Source organism: Phragmites australis, chromosome 3, assembly GCF_958298935.1.
Source record: "Phragmites australis chromosome 3, lpPhrAust1.1, whole genome shotgun sequence".
Taxonomy (NCBI): Eukaryota; Viridiplantae; Streptophyta; class Magnoliopsida; order Poales; family Poaceae; genus Phragmites; species Phragmites australis.
In genome coordinates, this window is record NC_084923.1 from 46368127 (window position 1) to 46384511 (window position 16385).

The 16385-nt window shown below is 42.6% G+C and overlaps 2 protein-coding genes across 2 annotated transcripts; both read right to left on the reverse strand.

The window, feature by feature from the left end:
- Window positions 1–2056: 2056 nt before the first annotated feature.
- LOC133913445 (GDP-mannose 4,6 dehydratase 1-like) lies at window positions 2057–3473 on the reverse strand. The gene has a single exon (XM_062356609.1). It carries the CDS (start codon window positions 3401–3403, stop codon window positions 2288–2290), a length of 1116 nt encoding a protein of 371 aa, XP_062212593.1. The 5' UTR covers window positions 3404–3473; the 3' UTR covers window positions 2057–2287.
- Window positions 3474–9514: 6041 nt separating this feature from the next.
- On the reverse strand, window positions 9515–12126 carry LOC133913446 (probable ribosome-binding factor A, chloroplastic). Its single transcript, XM_062356610.1, has 4 exons — window positions 11742–12126; window positions 11482–11655; window positions 10757–10968; window positions 9515–9869 (listed from the first exon to the last, which is right to left on the reverse strand). The coding sequence occupies exons 1-3, from the start codon at window positions 12042–12044 to the stop codon at window positions 10813–10815; spliced, it is 633 nt and encodes a 210-aa protein (XP_062212594.1). The 5' UTR covers window positions 12045–12126; the 3' UTR covers window positions 9515–9869; window positions 10757–10812.
- Between the last annotated feature and the right edge of the window lie 4259 nt (window positions 12127–16385).

Genomic DNA, 16385 nt, shown 5'->3' on the forward strand with positions numbered 1-16385 from the left:
GTCATGAAGGCTGTTTTCACTTAGAGCATATATAACGTCTCTTGGCTTTCTTGATGAATTTCGAATTGGAGGCATTACTACAAAAGGTAGTACAAATACTCACAATGTCATGAGGGCTGTTTTCACTTAGAGCATATATAACGTCTCTTGGCTTTCTTGATGAATTTCGAATTGAAGGCGTTACTGATTTGGTATCATATTCAAATCAATGATGGTGACAATTGCATAATTCAATAACAGTAGCCTCATACTAAGGACAGATTACTCCAGTTCCCAGAATGTAGATAAGGCCAAGATGACCGGGTAGTAAACTGGACCACACTTACAGGCTACCGATCACAGTCCTGCAGATGAACATAGGAGCTTCAGGGTGAGACTTCCATTGAATTTGGCAGAGGAGCTCCTGGAATAGTGGTATAGACCAGCACCTTGGTGAGATTTGCTGATCCCATCCACGAGTGAATTGACACGCCCGCGTTGAGGTGCACTCAAATCATGGAAAAATCATAGATGAAAAATCCACATATACTACCCACTTAACATGTGATTGTTATACATCAAACTCTTGTCTTCAGACAGAGAGCAATTTGTTGGCTACACAATAGCTTGTCAGACATTGTTTGGCATCTGATGACCAAAAGAATCGAAAAGAGCAAGTCAGGCACTCGATTTGGAAGCTTTGAAAATGTCCGAATGAACACTTTTAGTAAATGTACATGAATGAGAACAGTATTTTGGCCCAGCAAAAGGTCTAGGTATTGAACCGATCGTGACTCACAACTCACGAGAGAGAAAATGGGTGGTCCATGAAAATTATCGGACGTCAAGTTCCAGTCTGTAGGCAACCTGAATTAAGAACGAGGTGCACGTGCACGGCCGGTACATTTGCAGCATTATCCGATGCTGCTCGAAGAAAGACTTGATGATAAATACTTTACATGGACGTGATTTGTCCTGAATGCAAATACTATACCAAGGTTACAGTGATATCCAAAACATAGTTTGGTAGAGCCTCAATGGGCATAAAAATAATTTTCATTTTAATGGATGAACGAACTAATAATTTTCAGATAAACTCTGCAGAATCACAGAACAATCAAGTTACCAAATGACTGAAACGATGGTGCTAAAAGTGGCTGACCATTATCAGCTCTGAAATATTACACATACTGAGAATTTTGATACAAGGCTCACTCAGCTAAAGAACTATCTAAGCATACTATTGTGCAAAAAAAGATCCAATGTAGGCTGGTTGTCAATAAGAACCCAAAAGCAACATATCCTTCTCGGGTCATTAATAACTGAAAACCTACAACATGGTATCCATAATGGGATGATTAAACCATTTTTTCTTAGCATTAGGAATAAGTTTTCCATTCAGAAATTTTGCATTAAACTTTCAGAGGGACAAAAATGATGCATTTTCACCGATAATTATACAATGTATGGTCCCAGCACTTCAGCAGACAAATAAGACAATGATGGTCACAATAGGATTCTGGACTTGAGTTTTTAACCGCTAAAGGCAGATCAGCACCCCTTCACCAAGAAGGTACCAAACACAAGCAACAAACAAAAGGTAATACAGCACTGAACGCTTGTCATGAAAGCCCATTTTTCTACGTGCTTATATAACCTCTCTCGGCTTACCAGAAAGAATTGGAGGTGTAATTTACTTGGTATTGATTTCAGGTCAGTAACGATGTCACTTTTATAGGTATTAATTTATGAACAGTAAAAACTTAGAAAAATGTACCAGTTCCCAAAATGCAGAAAGGAAAGAGCAGATACTAAACTGGACAACACTTACCATTGATGATCAAGTCTAGATGACCATAGGAGCTTGAGGGTGAGACTTCCATTTAACCGTAGAGCAGTGGAGATTCAACTTCCTGGAGCCTAGAGTTCTGCTGTATGAATAATATGGACCCCAAAGATTCGTTTTCTCAATTAAATTCAACATGAGTTGTAGTAGAATTATACAAGTTTGCGACACACAATGACAAGTTTGCTATCATGATCAACAGATTGCAATCAGGGGCAGGGGCACATAATCTTGTCCGAAAATGGCATGGATTCATTCATCCAGTTGATAAAAGCATATAGCATTGTCAAAAAAGTAACTGTAGATACTGTAAGATCAAACTGCAACCTCCTTATTTCTAATTCAAAGAAAAATAACAATAGTAACTTCAGTCAACCTCTACTTTGAGAACCACAATGTATGAGCTACAAGGCAACAACCCAGATTCAAGCTACAACAAAGCAAGAAGCCATTGTGTGGTTTCTATGGCTGCTGCTTGGGATCACGGTACCCAGCGTCCACAAGCACCTTCTCCTTCTTGGCGAGCTCAATGTCATGATCAACCATCATCTCAACAAGCTGCTGGAACCCGACCTTGGGCTTCCACTTAAGCTCCCTACTTGCCTTGGTCGAGTCCCCCTTGAGGCTGTCGACTTCTGCCGGTCGGAAGTACTTTTTGTCAATGACCACATGGTCCTTCCAGTCCAGCCCGGCATACCCGAACGCAGCCTGCAAGAACTCCTCCACAGTGTGGGACTCCTCGGTGGCGACCACGTAGTCGCCAGGCTGATCCTGCTGCAGCATGAGCCACATTGCCTCGACATAATCCCCGGCGAAACCCCAGTCCCTGGCTGCGGTGAGGTTGCCAAGGAAGACCTTGGTCTGCAAGCCAATCTTGATGCGGCCGACGGCGCGCGTGATCTTGCGCGTGACAAAGTTCTCGCCGCGCCGCGGTGACTCGTGGTTGAAGAGCACGCCGTTGCAGGCGAAGAGCCCATACGCCTCGCGGTAGTTGACGGTGTACCAGTGCGCGGCGACCTTGGCCGCGGCGTACGGCGACCGCGGGTGGAACGGCGACTCCTCGCTCTGCGGCGGCGGCGTGGAGCCGAACATCTCGGACGACCCGGCCTGGTAGTAGCGGATGGGCTTGTGCGCGAGGCGAACGGCCTCGAGGAGCCGCAGCGCGCCGGTGGCGGTGACATCGGCGGTGTAGTCCGGGATCTCGAAGGAGACGGCGACGTGCGACTGCGCGGCGAGGTTGTAGACCTCGTCGGGGAGGATGGAGTCGAGCGCGCGGCGGAGGGAGGAGGAGTCCGAGAGGTCGGCGTAGTGGAGCCGCATCGGCGGGCGCGGCGAGGAGGGCACGGCGTGCGGGTCGTGGTAGATGTGGTCTAGCCGCTGCGTGTTGAAGTTGGAGGAGCGGCGGATGAGGCCGTGCACCTCGTACCCCTTGGACAGGAGCAGCTCCGTCAGGTAGCTCCCGTCCTGCCCCGTGATGCCCGTGATCAGCGCCACCTTCCGCGGCGGCGCGAGGTAGCGGGGCGCCGGGGTAGTCTCGCCATCTCCGTCGGCGGGGTGCGCGCCGTTGGAATGCGCCATTTGGGAGAGGGGTCGCCTCGGTTTGGGGTCAGATCTGGGCGGAGAGGGGAAGCAAATTTGGGGGAACGAAAACGGGAGGGGAGACCGAGAGTATTTGTAGGGCCCGCGTGCAGGGCCGAATTACTGGGACTGGGGTCTCGGTGCTGTCTGAGAAAAGGAAAATTTTGGAGAGGGGGAGAAATGGAAAGTGTACAGAGGCCTGCAATCACGTTCGTCCTTCTATTTTCATACCACTGAAAATGCCACAACACGAATTTGTGCTAAATTTCTTCTGCGACTGAATTTGTGCCAAATTGCTGACGTGAGTATAGGTTTGACTGAATTTTAATCTTTTATTGTCAGCATTTTTGCAAAGATTTTTACTTAACTTGATTAGAATTGGACGTGAGGTGATCCATGGGTATTCCTAGATCCACTTTAATTTAATTTAAATTGAATTAAGTGGATCTACGAATTGCTTTACGTCCATCCCTAAATCTAATATGAGTTGTTGGATTTTTTATCAGATGACAACTGCATACAACAATTTGTAGATCTATTATAAACAACACTAAATACAGATCTGCCATAAGATGAAGATTTCAAACATCAAGTAATGATAGCCAAACTTGTAACCTGATTGTGACAGTATAAATGACTAGAGAGCCACTAGATTGATTCCTCGAACCGCAATAGGAAATATATAGATCCAACACCTAAGGGGTGTCGGTATCTAGTCCGTCGATATATCCTCCCTCTTCCTTGAGATACATGCATGTGGGACAGGGAAAAAGAAACATGCACAAGAACGTGTACCCATATGATGAGTCTTACATAGTACATAATATATATTCAGGTCTTCCCCTCTCATTTCTCCCCGACCTTTCCCTCTCCTCACACTCTCTCATCCGTCCCTAACGCCTGTTCAAGGTTTCGAGAGGCGATGGATGTGGTCGACCCTGGCCATTCCCAGTAGTGGAGGTCTGGAGGCGACTAAATCCAGTGGTGATATGGAGGCATCAGAGAATGGCCGCAGCGGTGGTGGCAAGCCACAAGCAAGGATGATGACATGACAGCACCCGCATATCTGTCCCCATGCTGCTTTGTGCTAAGGTGTCATGGGCGGTAGGCTCCAAATCCGACCGTGCTAGGCTCAAGATATGGCCCCTTCGTAGCGCATTCGTACATGGCGTGAGCGTGCACACTGACATCTCATCTTCTTCCTTTTGTCCACGTCAGTGTGCGTCCTTTTTATTGGCGGTGGTGGTTTAGGAAGCCAGAGGGTCCAGATCTGGTCCTCCTGATCTTGGTCCTCTCTATAAAATTATAATGACTTTGGAATGAGGATTCGAATGTGAAATTGGAACTTAAACTTAATTTGAGTTGGACTCGAATTGGAGTTTGGCATTAATTTAAATAGGGTTATTTGAATTAGTAAAAAGATTTGACGCTCTGACTTTGGGAGAGGAGTTGGATTCAAAAGATTGGAACTCGATTGAATTTTAAATGAAAAGAATCTAAGAAATAGATTTGATTTGACAAAGTTTCAAACTCAAATCTCCACTCAAAGAACCATGAAAACAATTAAACCAAAATGCATGATTCAATTAATGCATAGGTCAATTTAGAAATTAATTTGGTGCTCTCTAGAATACTTAGCTAAAATAATATATTTGAATATATACATATGAGTATATAAATTAAATATATATTTATTTGATTTTATGTTTGATTAATAATTAGAGAAGAAAGAAAGAAATTAAATCGGAGTGAATTTTGCTATATTCTAAAATGCTAAAACTCAGGGTGTTACAGAGTCCGATGTGTTTTAGTTCGGGCAATTTTCTATTCTTGGATCTTCGACCTATCTAAAGGAAGTTCCCGCCTAGCATCGTGCAAATAAAGTGCAAATAAAGTGGTAGATGTTTTCCCTAGACTTCATTAACGCCTTCTATGCGGGGTTTCCAGGCTTAGAGGCATGTGCCTTCTCTTGCTTTTTGTTATTGCGGTGTTTTGATGCTAATTATACACTTGTTCAGGCGGTGCCGCTTCATGACATAGTTTGTGTCCATCTTCATCGTTAGTGAAGGTAGTGGATTTGTTATGTTTTAACTTATTATTTGGTTATCTCTGTATTTTAATTGTCGTATTTTCTAATAATTTATTAAATTGTCAGCATATTATTTACTTTCTACTTATGATAATTGGATGATTTATCAGATTACGAGGTAAAGGAAGCAGGTTATGTCACTTTACGGTTGTTCATTGTCATCGTATGCAAATCATCAAGTATATATTACATCTTGGTCTGCATCGTTCCTCCGCCGTTTCCTCTTCTTCCTCCGCGTCAAGTACATGGCCACGGCGATGGTGATGGACAGCACGGCCAACGGCGGTGGTGACGCCCTCGCCTTGGTGGATCCACGCATAGAACCAGGACTTCCTGATGTACCACGACGCTGGTGATGGACAGAGTGCATTGCTTGTATTGTTGTGACTTTGTATGTACAGATATGTGTATTGTATGTTTTTTGTTAATTTATGTGTACACAATATGTTTTGCACATGTTCGTGTGATTTTTGGTTGAATGTACATGTTATGTACGGTTCATAAAATGATAATTGATGTGCACAGAATAAAATCTGCAATGGAAAAAATGGACATAAATTTTTGAATGATTTTTGTGCAGGAACGGTGGTAAATTTGACAGCCTGGGTCCTCGGTTCCGGTCCATCATCCCCATGCATTGACCTGGTGCCACGTGCCAGTCGCCTGTGCTACTTTCCTACCGTTTCTATGAATTCTCGAAACCGAGGCATGGATCCCATATCTTTTTACGTACTACAAATTAAAGTACTACATCGATCAGATCTATTACCAACAGTTTTTCTTTCAAGGAAATAAATACTATCAACAGTTAAACTAAACAAAGTTGCCATCTAAAAAAATATATAAAAAGTAAAGAAATCTGCAGAGCTCAGTATAGGGTTCTGGAGCCGATGGTTCCATTCAGCCTTCAGTTCAGATGGGAGCCGCGGGCCTACACAAGATTAAACCTTTTTTTGGAGGGATGTAACACGAACTTCAGAGCAGCGCCAAGGCAAGTGAAGCCGAGATAACAAGCTGAAAAAGGCAGCGCCCTGTACACTTGACAATGTCATTTTGCCCACTGAGTCTAAACAGCCGTCCTGCTTGAACAAGATGCTCATATGCAGTTATGCATATAGCTTCTGACGGCACTGCAGATTTCTTGTGGTAGCTCTAGCTGTCGGTCAGTGACATCTGCAAAACGAAGGCAAATAAAACCAGGGTGAGAAGAAAAGTAGGAAATCAACACTGTCAACATACAACTCAAAAAGATGCAACCACGATATGCCTCTATCTTAATCGTTGCACGTATGGTACGACGGCACGAGTGAAATGTACAGATCAGAGGAGACTTGCATGTTTCAGCTGGAATCCTGAACCCCACATCATGGATCAGTATCTTTGGCAAGATGTGGAAGTGCACGGTACTCTGTCGCTTCCTTGTAACTTGGTTTAGGAATAACAACCCACTCAGCTACCACTACTAAGTTTGTCTGTGTCCTCCAGATCTCTGGGCGAGCCTTCTGTACCTCTTAATACCCTCATTGTATTTTATGATACTTTTGCTTTTACAGGGCGAGACAATTGCATTTGTATCACCCCGACTTGTATCAGCTTTCCCACTTTGTCTTGCACTATTAAAAATCTTGGTGACGGTGATAGCTTTGGAACTACTTGCTTGATGCTCAGCTTTTCTGGATATTCAAATTTTGTTCTTTCCTGGCACATGCGCCCTGCATTGCAATTTCCAAGCCGCAGCTAAGTGTTTAGCCTTTTGTGATCAAGAAAATGCTTCACCGGCAGCAGACCTGGCTTTGTCACTGTGAAATTCAGTATCGCGGAAAGACAAATCAAGTGCCATGGCAACAGTTTAATCCTCTGCGATTAATTGTGCATTCCCTTCTGCAACAGTACCAGGGTTCGCTGAATGGTTTTCTTCTGAATAAGTTTTCGTATCTTTACTGATTCGTTCATTCCCTACTTTGCACAACGAAGCCAACTGGTCCTGTTTTGACAAAAAGGGCAAAGTAGGGCATTCAGTGGTCCTTCCAGTCACATCATGGTAAACTTCTAAGTAATCCAACATGACATATCCATATCTTTGGTGATCCTTTTGGGCTTTTCTTGAATACAGTGCTGGCGTTGGGTGTACACTTCTTGCTGGCCATGTACACAACCATTCGGTATCTTCGGCACCTTGTTTGTCCACTGACGACACTGGCAGATACTCTACTGATCAAAGAAGGTACGGTCTCCTCAGGGCTTCTCCCATCTTTCTCATGGTTAATTTGCACGATGGAAGGCGCCTCAACCTCAAGAATATCAATATCTCGGAAACTTTTGCACATGAGATGGGAACAGTATCAGGGATTTTTACTTAAGACCAATACACTAATTCTTCCTATGGACTGCCACAAACGGATAGCAGTTTGGTAGAAAATGACACTTTTATTTTCACCTTCACAGATAAGACTCTGATCTTGCTCCTGTCTTCCAGGCAAGAAGACTTGATGACAACAGTGCACATTTCTAACCATCTTTGCAATGTTTTGCAGTTGGAATTATCAAGTTCATTCTGAATTCATTTGGTCTTCGGTGCCCTCTCCAAAATCTGGCGAACAAACAACAAAAAAGGCAGGCTACATGAACGGAAGGTACCTTATCACAAAAAAACAAGTATAAGTATTCTTATCATACCACATGGACAAAAAGATATTTTTAAGTGACTTTTTGTGTTAAAATTTGCCTTCTTCAGTTGTCTGTGAACACTTCTTCCACCCAGAATGAAAATGTAGATGAGAAGGCCATATCTAAGGGGCATTTATGATGTCGCCAAATGTTTAACATCAGGTGACTATAACAAGCTCTAGCAATTGAAAGATACATGAAAGTATAACTGTTTAAACCTAGGTCGATATAAAAATGTGCTAAGAAAGAGGTCCAGGAAAATGGAGAAATTCCTTTGTCAAGAGTAATTTAGATATCAAAATAGCAACACTTATCTACCAAGAAAAGGAGAGTGAATGAACAAATAGGAAAAGAAGTATAACAAAGGAACGAATTAACAATGAAATTTTGACCAGATTTTGTTATGTGCGATTTAAATAGACATATTTTCGCAAATAAATTGTCCAAGGTGAATTATTGCTGATGTCTCCTCCCATGAGTCATGATGGAGAAAGTGCCAATTCAAATGGAATGGATCCAACATGATGTTATTGTCAAAATTTGAAACCTTTTTATTTTCATCTGTTAAAGAGTATGTAAGTCCTTGAAGTACTTGACAGGTCTGTTTGTCAAGGAACGTGTACCCTTTTTAACAAGATCTGATTCTGCGTTAAGTTAATACTTGTCAACGATGTGGAGTGCAGGAGGCTCCGATAGCAGTAACCCCTGGATTACAACAATAAAAATAATTTTTTTATGATGTAAAAGGAAAAGACACAAGAAGCTGATATAAACTTCACATGGTAGGACAATATGAATTATGAGCTCAGTTGAGTTACTTGTGCTTATAACAAGCACCTCATCCTCTTTTGTAGCCGTGTGTTCAGCTGATTGTTTTGCCAGATGAGCCCTTACCAGCCGTTGAAATTTGACAATGGAAAATATGCTGTTCAACCTTCAGAAAGCCTGTGTAACAGACAAGAAAATGAAGAAGATTGAACCACCACAATACTCGTAAGCGTTTAGGATCCTCTCCTACCCTAATGAAACAAAAAAATCACTGAGAAAAGTTCAAACTGAAAAGAATCACTGTAGTGCATGAAATGAAGAGCTGAAAAGCAAACCATGTTTCTCCTAATGGTAGCCTGAATGAGCACAGCAGCACATGGAGCAGATCAATAAAAGTGCAATGCAACTTCAGAACTGAAGGACTACTATCTTCCAAAAAAAGCTCAGATGGTGGTAAACCTTTAACTTTCTCCACATCATTTTGTACTAGCCAGATCAAGAAGTGCTGATTTACCATCACATCAAACTGGTACTACCCTTTTACATGATAACTTAGAGAAAGAAGTATAAGACTGTTCCCAACCATATAATAAAATGAAAATTGGCATTCAGTAAGATAAGTAGACATATCAGTTATACATATAACAAGTGCTAGTCAACATAACACAAGGATGAACATCAGTCAAAACAGTCTTTTATCAATGGTCAGATACCACGATCTAGTAAATTGAAGATGATTTTATGTCTTCCGAACTTCCCTTCAGAATATCCTTCATACTGACAACCATGAGAGAAAGGATATGGCCTGATTCTAATCAGCAACAAAGATGTGATATGGCTTGCTTCTCTGCAAACCTCTTAAAGTGCTGGCATGCTTTGGAGCACCTTGTCAAGAAGGTGAGCAGTAAGTTGTCGACTTTGCAGGACTGAACTCTAAGAGAACTGCACAGATAAATTGTACCAATTGGAACATTTCTATTATTAAGTATGTTAGATAAAGTTCTAAGAAAATAAAATGCTAGCCTGACTATGCATAACTTTACAAAGAATCATCCGTGTGCTGATATTAGATCATGCCTACTACAGCCTACCACCATGACAACTAGTGAACATGTACATAAGGGAAGGTGAAACAAACATGAGCACAGAGGAGATATATGTCGCAGACATTGTCTCACAGTCTCAGATGCATATGTCATTTTCTTTGCTGAATTTCAACATAAAGCAAGTAAGGAATAACAATTAAAACAGCTTAAAGCTAGGATTCTAGATGTTGCTTCAAATAACAAGAAAAAAGTTATGCATATGTCATTTTCTTTCCTGAATTCCAACATAAAGCAAGTAAGGAATAACAATTAAAACAGCTTAAAGCTAGGATTCTAGATGTTGCTTCAAATAACAAGAAAAAAGTTCAATACGCATGCAGTGCTATTACCATATTATGTCCTATAGGGATTCAAAATTTTCAAGATGCAGTTTATCCTATCTTGCGAAATAATAAATGCTGAGCCTCTTTTGATTAAAACAAAATTTTATTTAATCAAATTGGTTTGATTTTGCAAAAATAAATCATAAACTTACTCCATTTTAGTTGTTTTAATTTTTTACTTGCCAACAGTTACTGATCCCATGACTTGCAAAGCACTTTTTCCCATTTTGCATATGCATTATATCAGCTAGGATTTGCTGTCCGACTACAGACACAGAAAAATATTGCAAACCGATGATACTTGAAAGGAGAAAACACTCTTATAAATTTCTAAGCTAATAGTCAAGTGCTTGGTCAAGGCCTTATTTACAATATATAACTTGAATTTCTAAAAGTGCACCTGCTGTGTTCTGAGGAAGGATGAATAGTGACCATGTCCCAAGAAGACACAATTGGCTATTTTACATAAATGATATCCTCCTCATCTGGCTCATCTGCATCCCAGTCACCGTCTTCTTCTTCGGATATATTTGCACCTTCTGCGTCTTCTTCTCCATCTTTTCCTTCTTGTTGCTCCCTTTCCTCCTTTAGTTTGTCAAGTATAGCAAGGATCTACAAAGATAGCAAAATGTTACTCGATATTTTCCACTATATACAAGAAATCTATGTGAAAAATTCTCAGTGGGATGATTCATTGTGTGGCAATACAACTCCTGAGGCCCATCAAATTATTCATTTTATAAGTTTGTGATATAAACCTGAAAATTATCCAAAATGTGAGCTACCTACCTTGCAGCCCCACACATGACTTATGATTCTTATCCACATAAAGCATAAGGATAATTGTAATTTTCACCTAAAACTGCACAGTAGATACTCTTTAAAGTTCAAAAAAGAAGCAAAGCACAGTCTCTGCGTTGCAAATTGTAAGGGAATTACTACAACGGTACCAAATAGCATGGGCAGTGAACAAGGTATATGTTTTAAGCGAGTATAAACTGGTGAAACTGATGAACAAGGGAACTCGCATTGTGCAGCAGATTGTGCTGGCTTTAGCCAGAGAAGAAAAATCTTGCTCCATGTAAGTAGAAAGTAGAGACAAAACTATATAAATTTGAAGCATACCCTGCTTCCACGCTCCATGGACTCGTCCTCGATGAACCGTATCTCTGGTGTGAGGCGCAGCTTCATCCGCTTGCCTATCTGGCTCCTGACGTACTTGGTCTTCGCCTTGAGCCCCTCAATGGCCACCTTCTTCCCCCTCTCGTCCCCAAACACGGACACGTACACCTTGCACACCTGTGCACCTCGGAATTCAGCCTCATCTGCGCAGCTCACTGGCCTAAAATTGCAGGCACCGTCATGTGACGGGCGGGTGACCTGACCTGGAGGTCGTTGGAGAGCTCGACGTCGGCGATGGTGGTGAGGGAGGAGAGGTACCGGTCGGCTCCGAGCGCGGCCTCGGGGAGGACCGCGCGCTGCAGGATAGGGTCGCGGGTGAGCATGTCGGCGAGCTCCCGTTGGATCTGCTTCGCCACCATCCGCACCCGCCGCTCCTTCGCCATGCACCGCACCATGCGCAGCGACGAGGGCTGCGGTCGCGACGACGACGGTGGAAGCCGCGCAGAGACGGGAGGCCCAAAGGCGAGAGCGCGCGGCGGCGGCGCCAGGGGGCGGCACGGGAACATCGCCGGTCGCTTGAGGACGCGGGAGAGTTGGGACTTGGGAACTGGGAAGGGGATAGTGTTGTCGGGTCGAATCGAAGTATCGAACAATATCTCCCTTTTTTCTCATGTATTTCCTTCTATTTTAGAAGGCATTTTTCGAAGAAACTCATCGAAATGAACATTTTCTACGAAATAAATGCGTAACAAGCTCTGAACATTTTCTTCTGCAAGAGTTCAACAAACTACTTTGTGGACTTCGAAGGTTATGTAATGCCAGCATCTTTACATAAATAATCCATTGTAAATTTACTTTATGTTGAGTCGAAATCCACTATAGTCGCGAGGCAAAACATAATCCACTCAAGTCGTTCTCTAGCCAGTGTCACAAGTAGAACTCAAGCAATTTTCCATTTCTGATGTTGATCTGGCGGATCTCTTTTCTTCAACAGACTCTAAGCCTCGGAGGAGGATGAGAATTGGCGTATCGACATCCGATGTAACTAGTATGATCATTCTAGAGCTTGTTTGGTGTAAAATTGGTTTTATGAGTGTAGGTCTTCTGTTATGGGTGGTTTGGAGCTGAGTTTTTGGAGCTTCTTTGTGCTGGATGTCAACCCTCCCTCATTGACTCTCTCTTTTGGTAGTGATGGTGATGGTGATGGTGTTGGTGGCTGAACTAATGCTACTACTAGTTACGGTGGATCTACATGTGGCTGGCATTTTGCTCGTGTTCTCGTTCATCGTCGGTTGCGTCTTAGGCGACGACATGACCTTCATGGGTCCCAGAGTGGGGTCCCTTCTGTTTGGTGCTCGCTGTCGAGGAACACTTTACTAACGATGGATCCATCAAGTTTGTCTACCGTGCTTAGGTTCTAACCAATACTACTAATAATATGTCTTTCATTTGGAGTTCTGTTGAGCATCACTATTGTTTCATCGGTGTGATTTGTTACTTTCTTAGTGCTTCTGCAGTTTTAGTTGCCTTGTTGAAGATGCAATTAGGGGGAGGGGGGATTTATCATATTCCCTTGCTTTGTCTGTATATCTGGGTTACTAGGTCTTGATTTGGCCATGCTAGTCAAGGCTATTGGGCATCCAACTCCGATGAGCTTGAGGTTGGTGGTGCCAGCCGGAAGATCCTTACGGAGTTCAGCGTTGAGACTGTCAATACTCATTCAGTATCCCAGATGCAATCTGGTGGAGCCTTCTGGTCGTTGGTTGTTGCAGCTTTACAACGTTTGAGTCTTAGCATCGATTTCGGTGAAAGGAAGAGAAGGTCTCCGGTGTCTTGTGTCGTTGGCTTCAGCTCATCCGCGTCGGATGTGGCGAAAGATAAGGCTGAGGTAGAAGATTGCATAAAAGCCCTGGTTGTACTTTTTTGCAATTTTCAGGTGTTGTATGAAGTGAATGTAAAATGGGGATGTATTTGCATGTTTTTTAAATGAAATATCTTCCCCTTCGTATCTTTTTTACTTTACGTTGATACAGGTGTCACATATTTAAAAAGTTTGCTGAGCAAACCATTTGTAATTGGCGGTTGCTATAATTTGAACAGGCTAGTTTTTTTCTTTTTTTTTTCCAGCGACGGCAATGAGCCGTTGAATACCTATCCAACAGCTCACAACTGTTTTTAACCTTAATATGCCCTGTCTCCTATTGAACTTCACTCGTCTCTAGCGACGCTCCTGCCATCGCAGTACTAACCTGACTCCTCTAAACCATCTCCGCTTGCCTTCACCTCGGCAACACCCACCACCTGTCCTCCCTCGTTGCTCCTCCCCTGAACTCGCACACCATCCTCTAACCCTGTTACCTGATCACACATCCTAATTTTCAAGCATCTTTGTAATTTCCATTTTCTCAAATATAGCACGACAGGAAGAATTATAAATTAAACGCTGGTCCATATTTTTAGGAAAATCAACCACTACCCACAGACTGGAAATAATAAAAAAACAAAGAGCCCACCTTATGAATCTTCAGCCCAGAATCGGAGCCCACAAACTCCAGTCCATCGTGACAAACTAAAGCCCGAGGCCCAACCGCTAAGCCCATTCATCGCCCTGAGGCGATATATATATATATATATATATATATATATATATAAATAAATAGATTCATCGTCCTAATAATTACAAAATTAGGCGTCTGCAGCCCCCGAGAGGCTCAGAGAGCGGTTAGGAAGCCTTACCGCTCCCTAAGAGGGTGGGTAGGGGCTTCCCGTCTGCGCGCCCCCCTTATCACCACTGAGAAGGTGGTTAGACCCCTTATCGACCTCTCAGGGGCAGTAAGGAGGTTGCCCCACCCCCCTCTTCCATTCTCTATAAAAAGCTAAAAAATAAGGATAAATCCTTATTTTAATCCCAAAAAAGAGAGGAGAGGAGAAGAGAGGAAGAGAGCGCGGCGAAGCCCTGCTGCATTTGATCCGCAGATTTGAAGAGCACTTTTCGGTAATTTTTTTTATACTTTTATTGTTGTTAATAAATAAAGTAGCATTGTATGACATAGGATTTAGACATGTATGATCTAGGGTTTAGAAAATGATGTATTTAGTAGAATATTGTCAATATTAATTACAACATGGTAGGATAGCAATTAAATACATAATAGTATTTGTAGTATGGTAGTTTCGAATATGTAGATTGTACAGAGTAATAATTGTAGGGTAGCATTGTGTGACATAGGGTTTAGCACTGTATGACCTAGGGTTTAGTGGTATGACCTAGGGTTTATGGTTTAGAAAATGCTAGTATATTATCAATATTAATTCCGACATGGTAGGATAGCTATTAAAGGTTGTATAGAGTAATAATTGTAGGTTAGTTTGGTTAGGGGTATTATTGAAGAACCTATTGTTAGGTATGAATCGGTGTTGGTAATTTTTTTAGTTTCGATACTCAGAAATATAGTTCGTCGGTCTTAACATTGATTATATTTGCGGATGTTTTCAGGGATGACAGATAAATTAATTTTTCAGATATATTATGGTGATGGTGAAATTAGGTATGTTCATAATGGTGTAGATCTGTCTGGGTTTCGTCATGTCATGAAGGGTCTTAGTAAAGCCAATGAGAGGATCATTACGGGTGTGTGCAAGTGGCTGATGCAATTTTTTTTAACTGGATCTGCAGTAACCTGATCTTAAGCTGAAGCTGTCCTCAGCCGTGCTAGTCAGGGATATTTTAGCGAGCTTGTCCCGATCGAAGCCACATCTACTTGGAGGCAGTATATAGATATATCATGTGAACGTGAGCTGCCTCTGATTTTGTTAGCTGAGGCGTACCAGAAAGATCAAACAGAGGTAACTCTGTGGAAGCTGTAGCGGGACCAAGTGAGGCAGTGGAAGATGAATTAGACCCGGTAAATGTCGGAACCAGGGTAGATGTTGGGGATATTCCTGAGATTCAACCGATGGGTGTAGCCGATTAGGGGGAGCACATCCCTAGCATAATTGAAGAGATGGAGTTGGGATATCAAGGGCTGGAGGAAGCTGTTGTCGATGATGATTCATCTAACGAGGAGGGTAATGCTCCAGTTCCTACAAAGTGGAGGGATCATGAATTTTCAAAGCTAGTGGTTAGTGAAAGGACAATGATGTCGCCTAGAGGGGGGGGGTGAATAGGCGTTTTTACAAAAATTCGTCCCCTTTTACCGTTGGCCTAAACTTGCAGCGGAATATAAACTAACGGGTTTTTCACAAGTGAGAAACCTAAATATGCTAGGCTCAACTAGTGCACAATCACCTTAAATAAGTGTGAAAGTTACAATCCTAAGGTGATAAAAATTACTCTAATCTAGCAAGAGATATGCAATAAAACTTAAATTGAAAAAGGCTAAAAACACTGTTCATATGCCTGAAATTACTGTTTACCGGATACTCCGGTGTAGTCCGGATACTCCGGTGTGTATAGGTCCGGAAACTCCGGTGAAGTCCGGATTCTCCGGCTTCTGTACAGAACAGAGTCCGAAACTGAATAAAAATGATGGATAGAGAGTTCTAGCTCAAACCAAGTGATGTCGTGTGTTCCCGGAGATGATTCCATGTAGATCCACGGAGAACCTACACTCAAATACACACAAACAAGTAGATCGAGCAATATGCACGAAGATTTGAGCAAGAACATAAAAGTAAGGAAACAAGAGAAGAGACACCAAGAATTGTTTCCCGAAGTTCGGATTCACCACCGTGAATCCTACGTCTCCGTTGAGGAAGCTCCAACGAGCCACGTCTCTTTCAACCGCTTTCCTCGATCCACTAGCTTTATCTCTTCCCTTTCGGAGGCGAGATCGACCTTCACAAACTTTCTCGTGGCTCACCACACGTGCGGGAGCTCACCGGGCAACACCTAGCCGGCTAGGAGG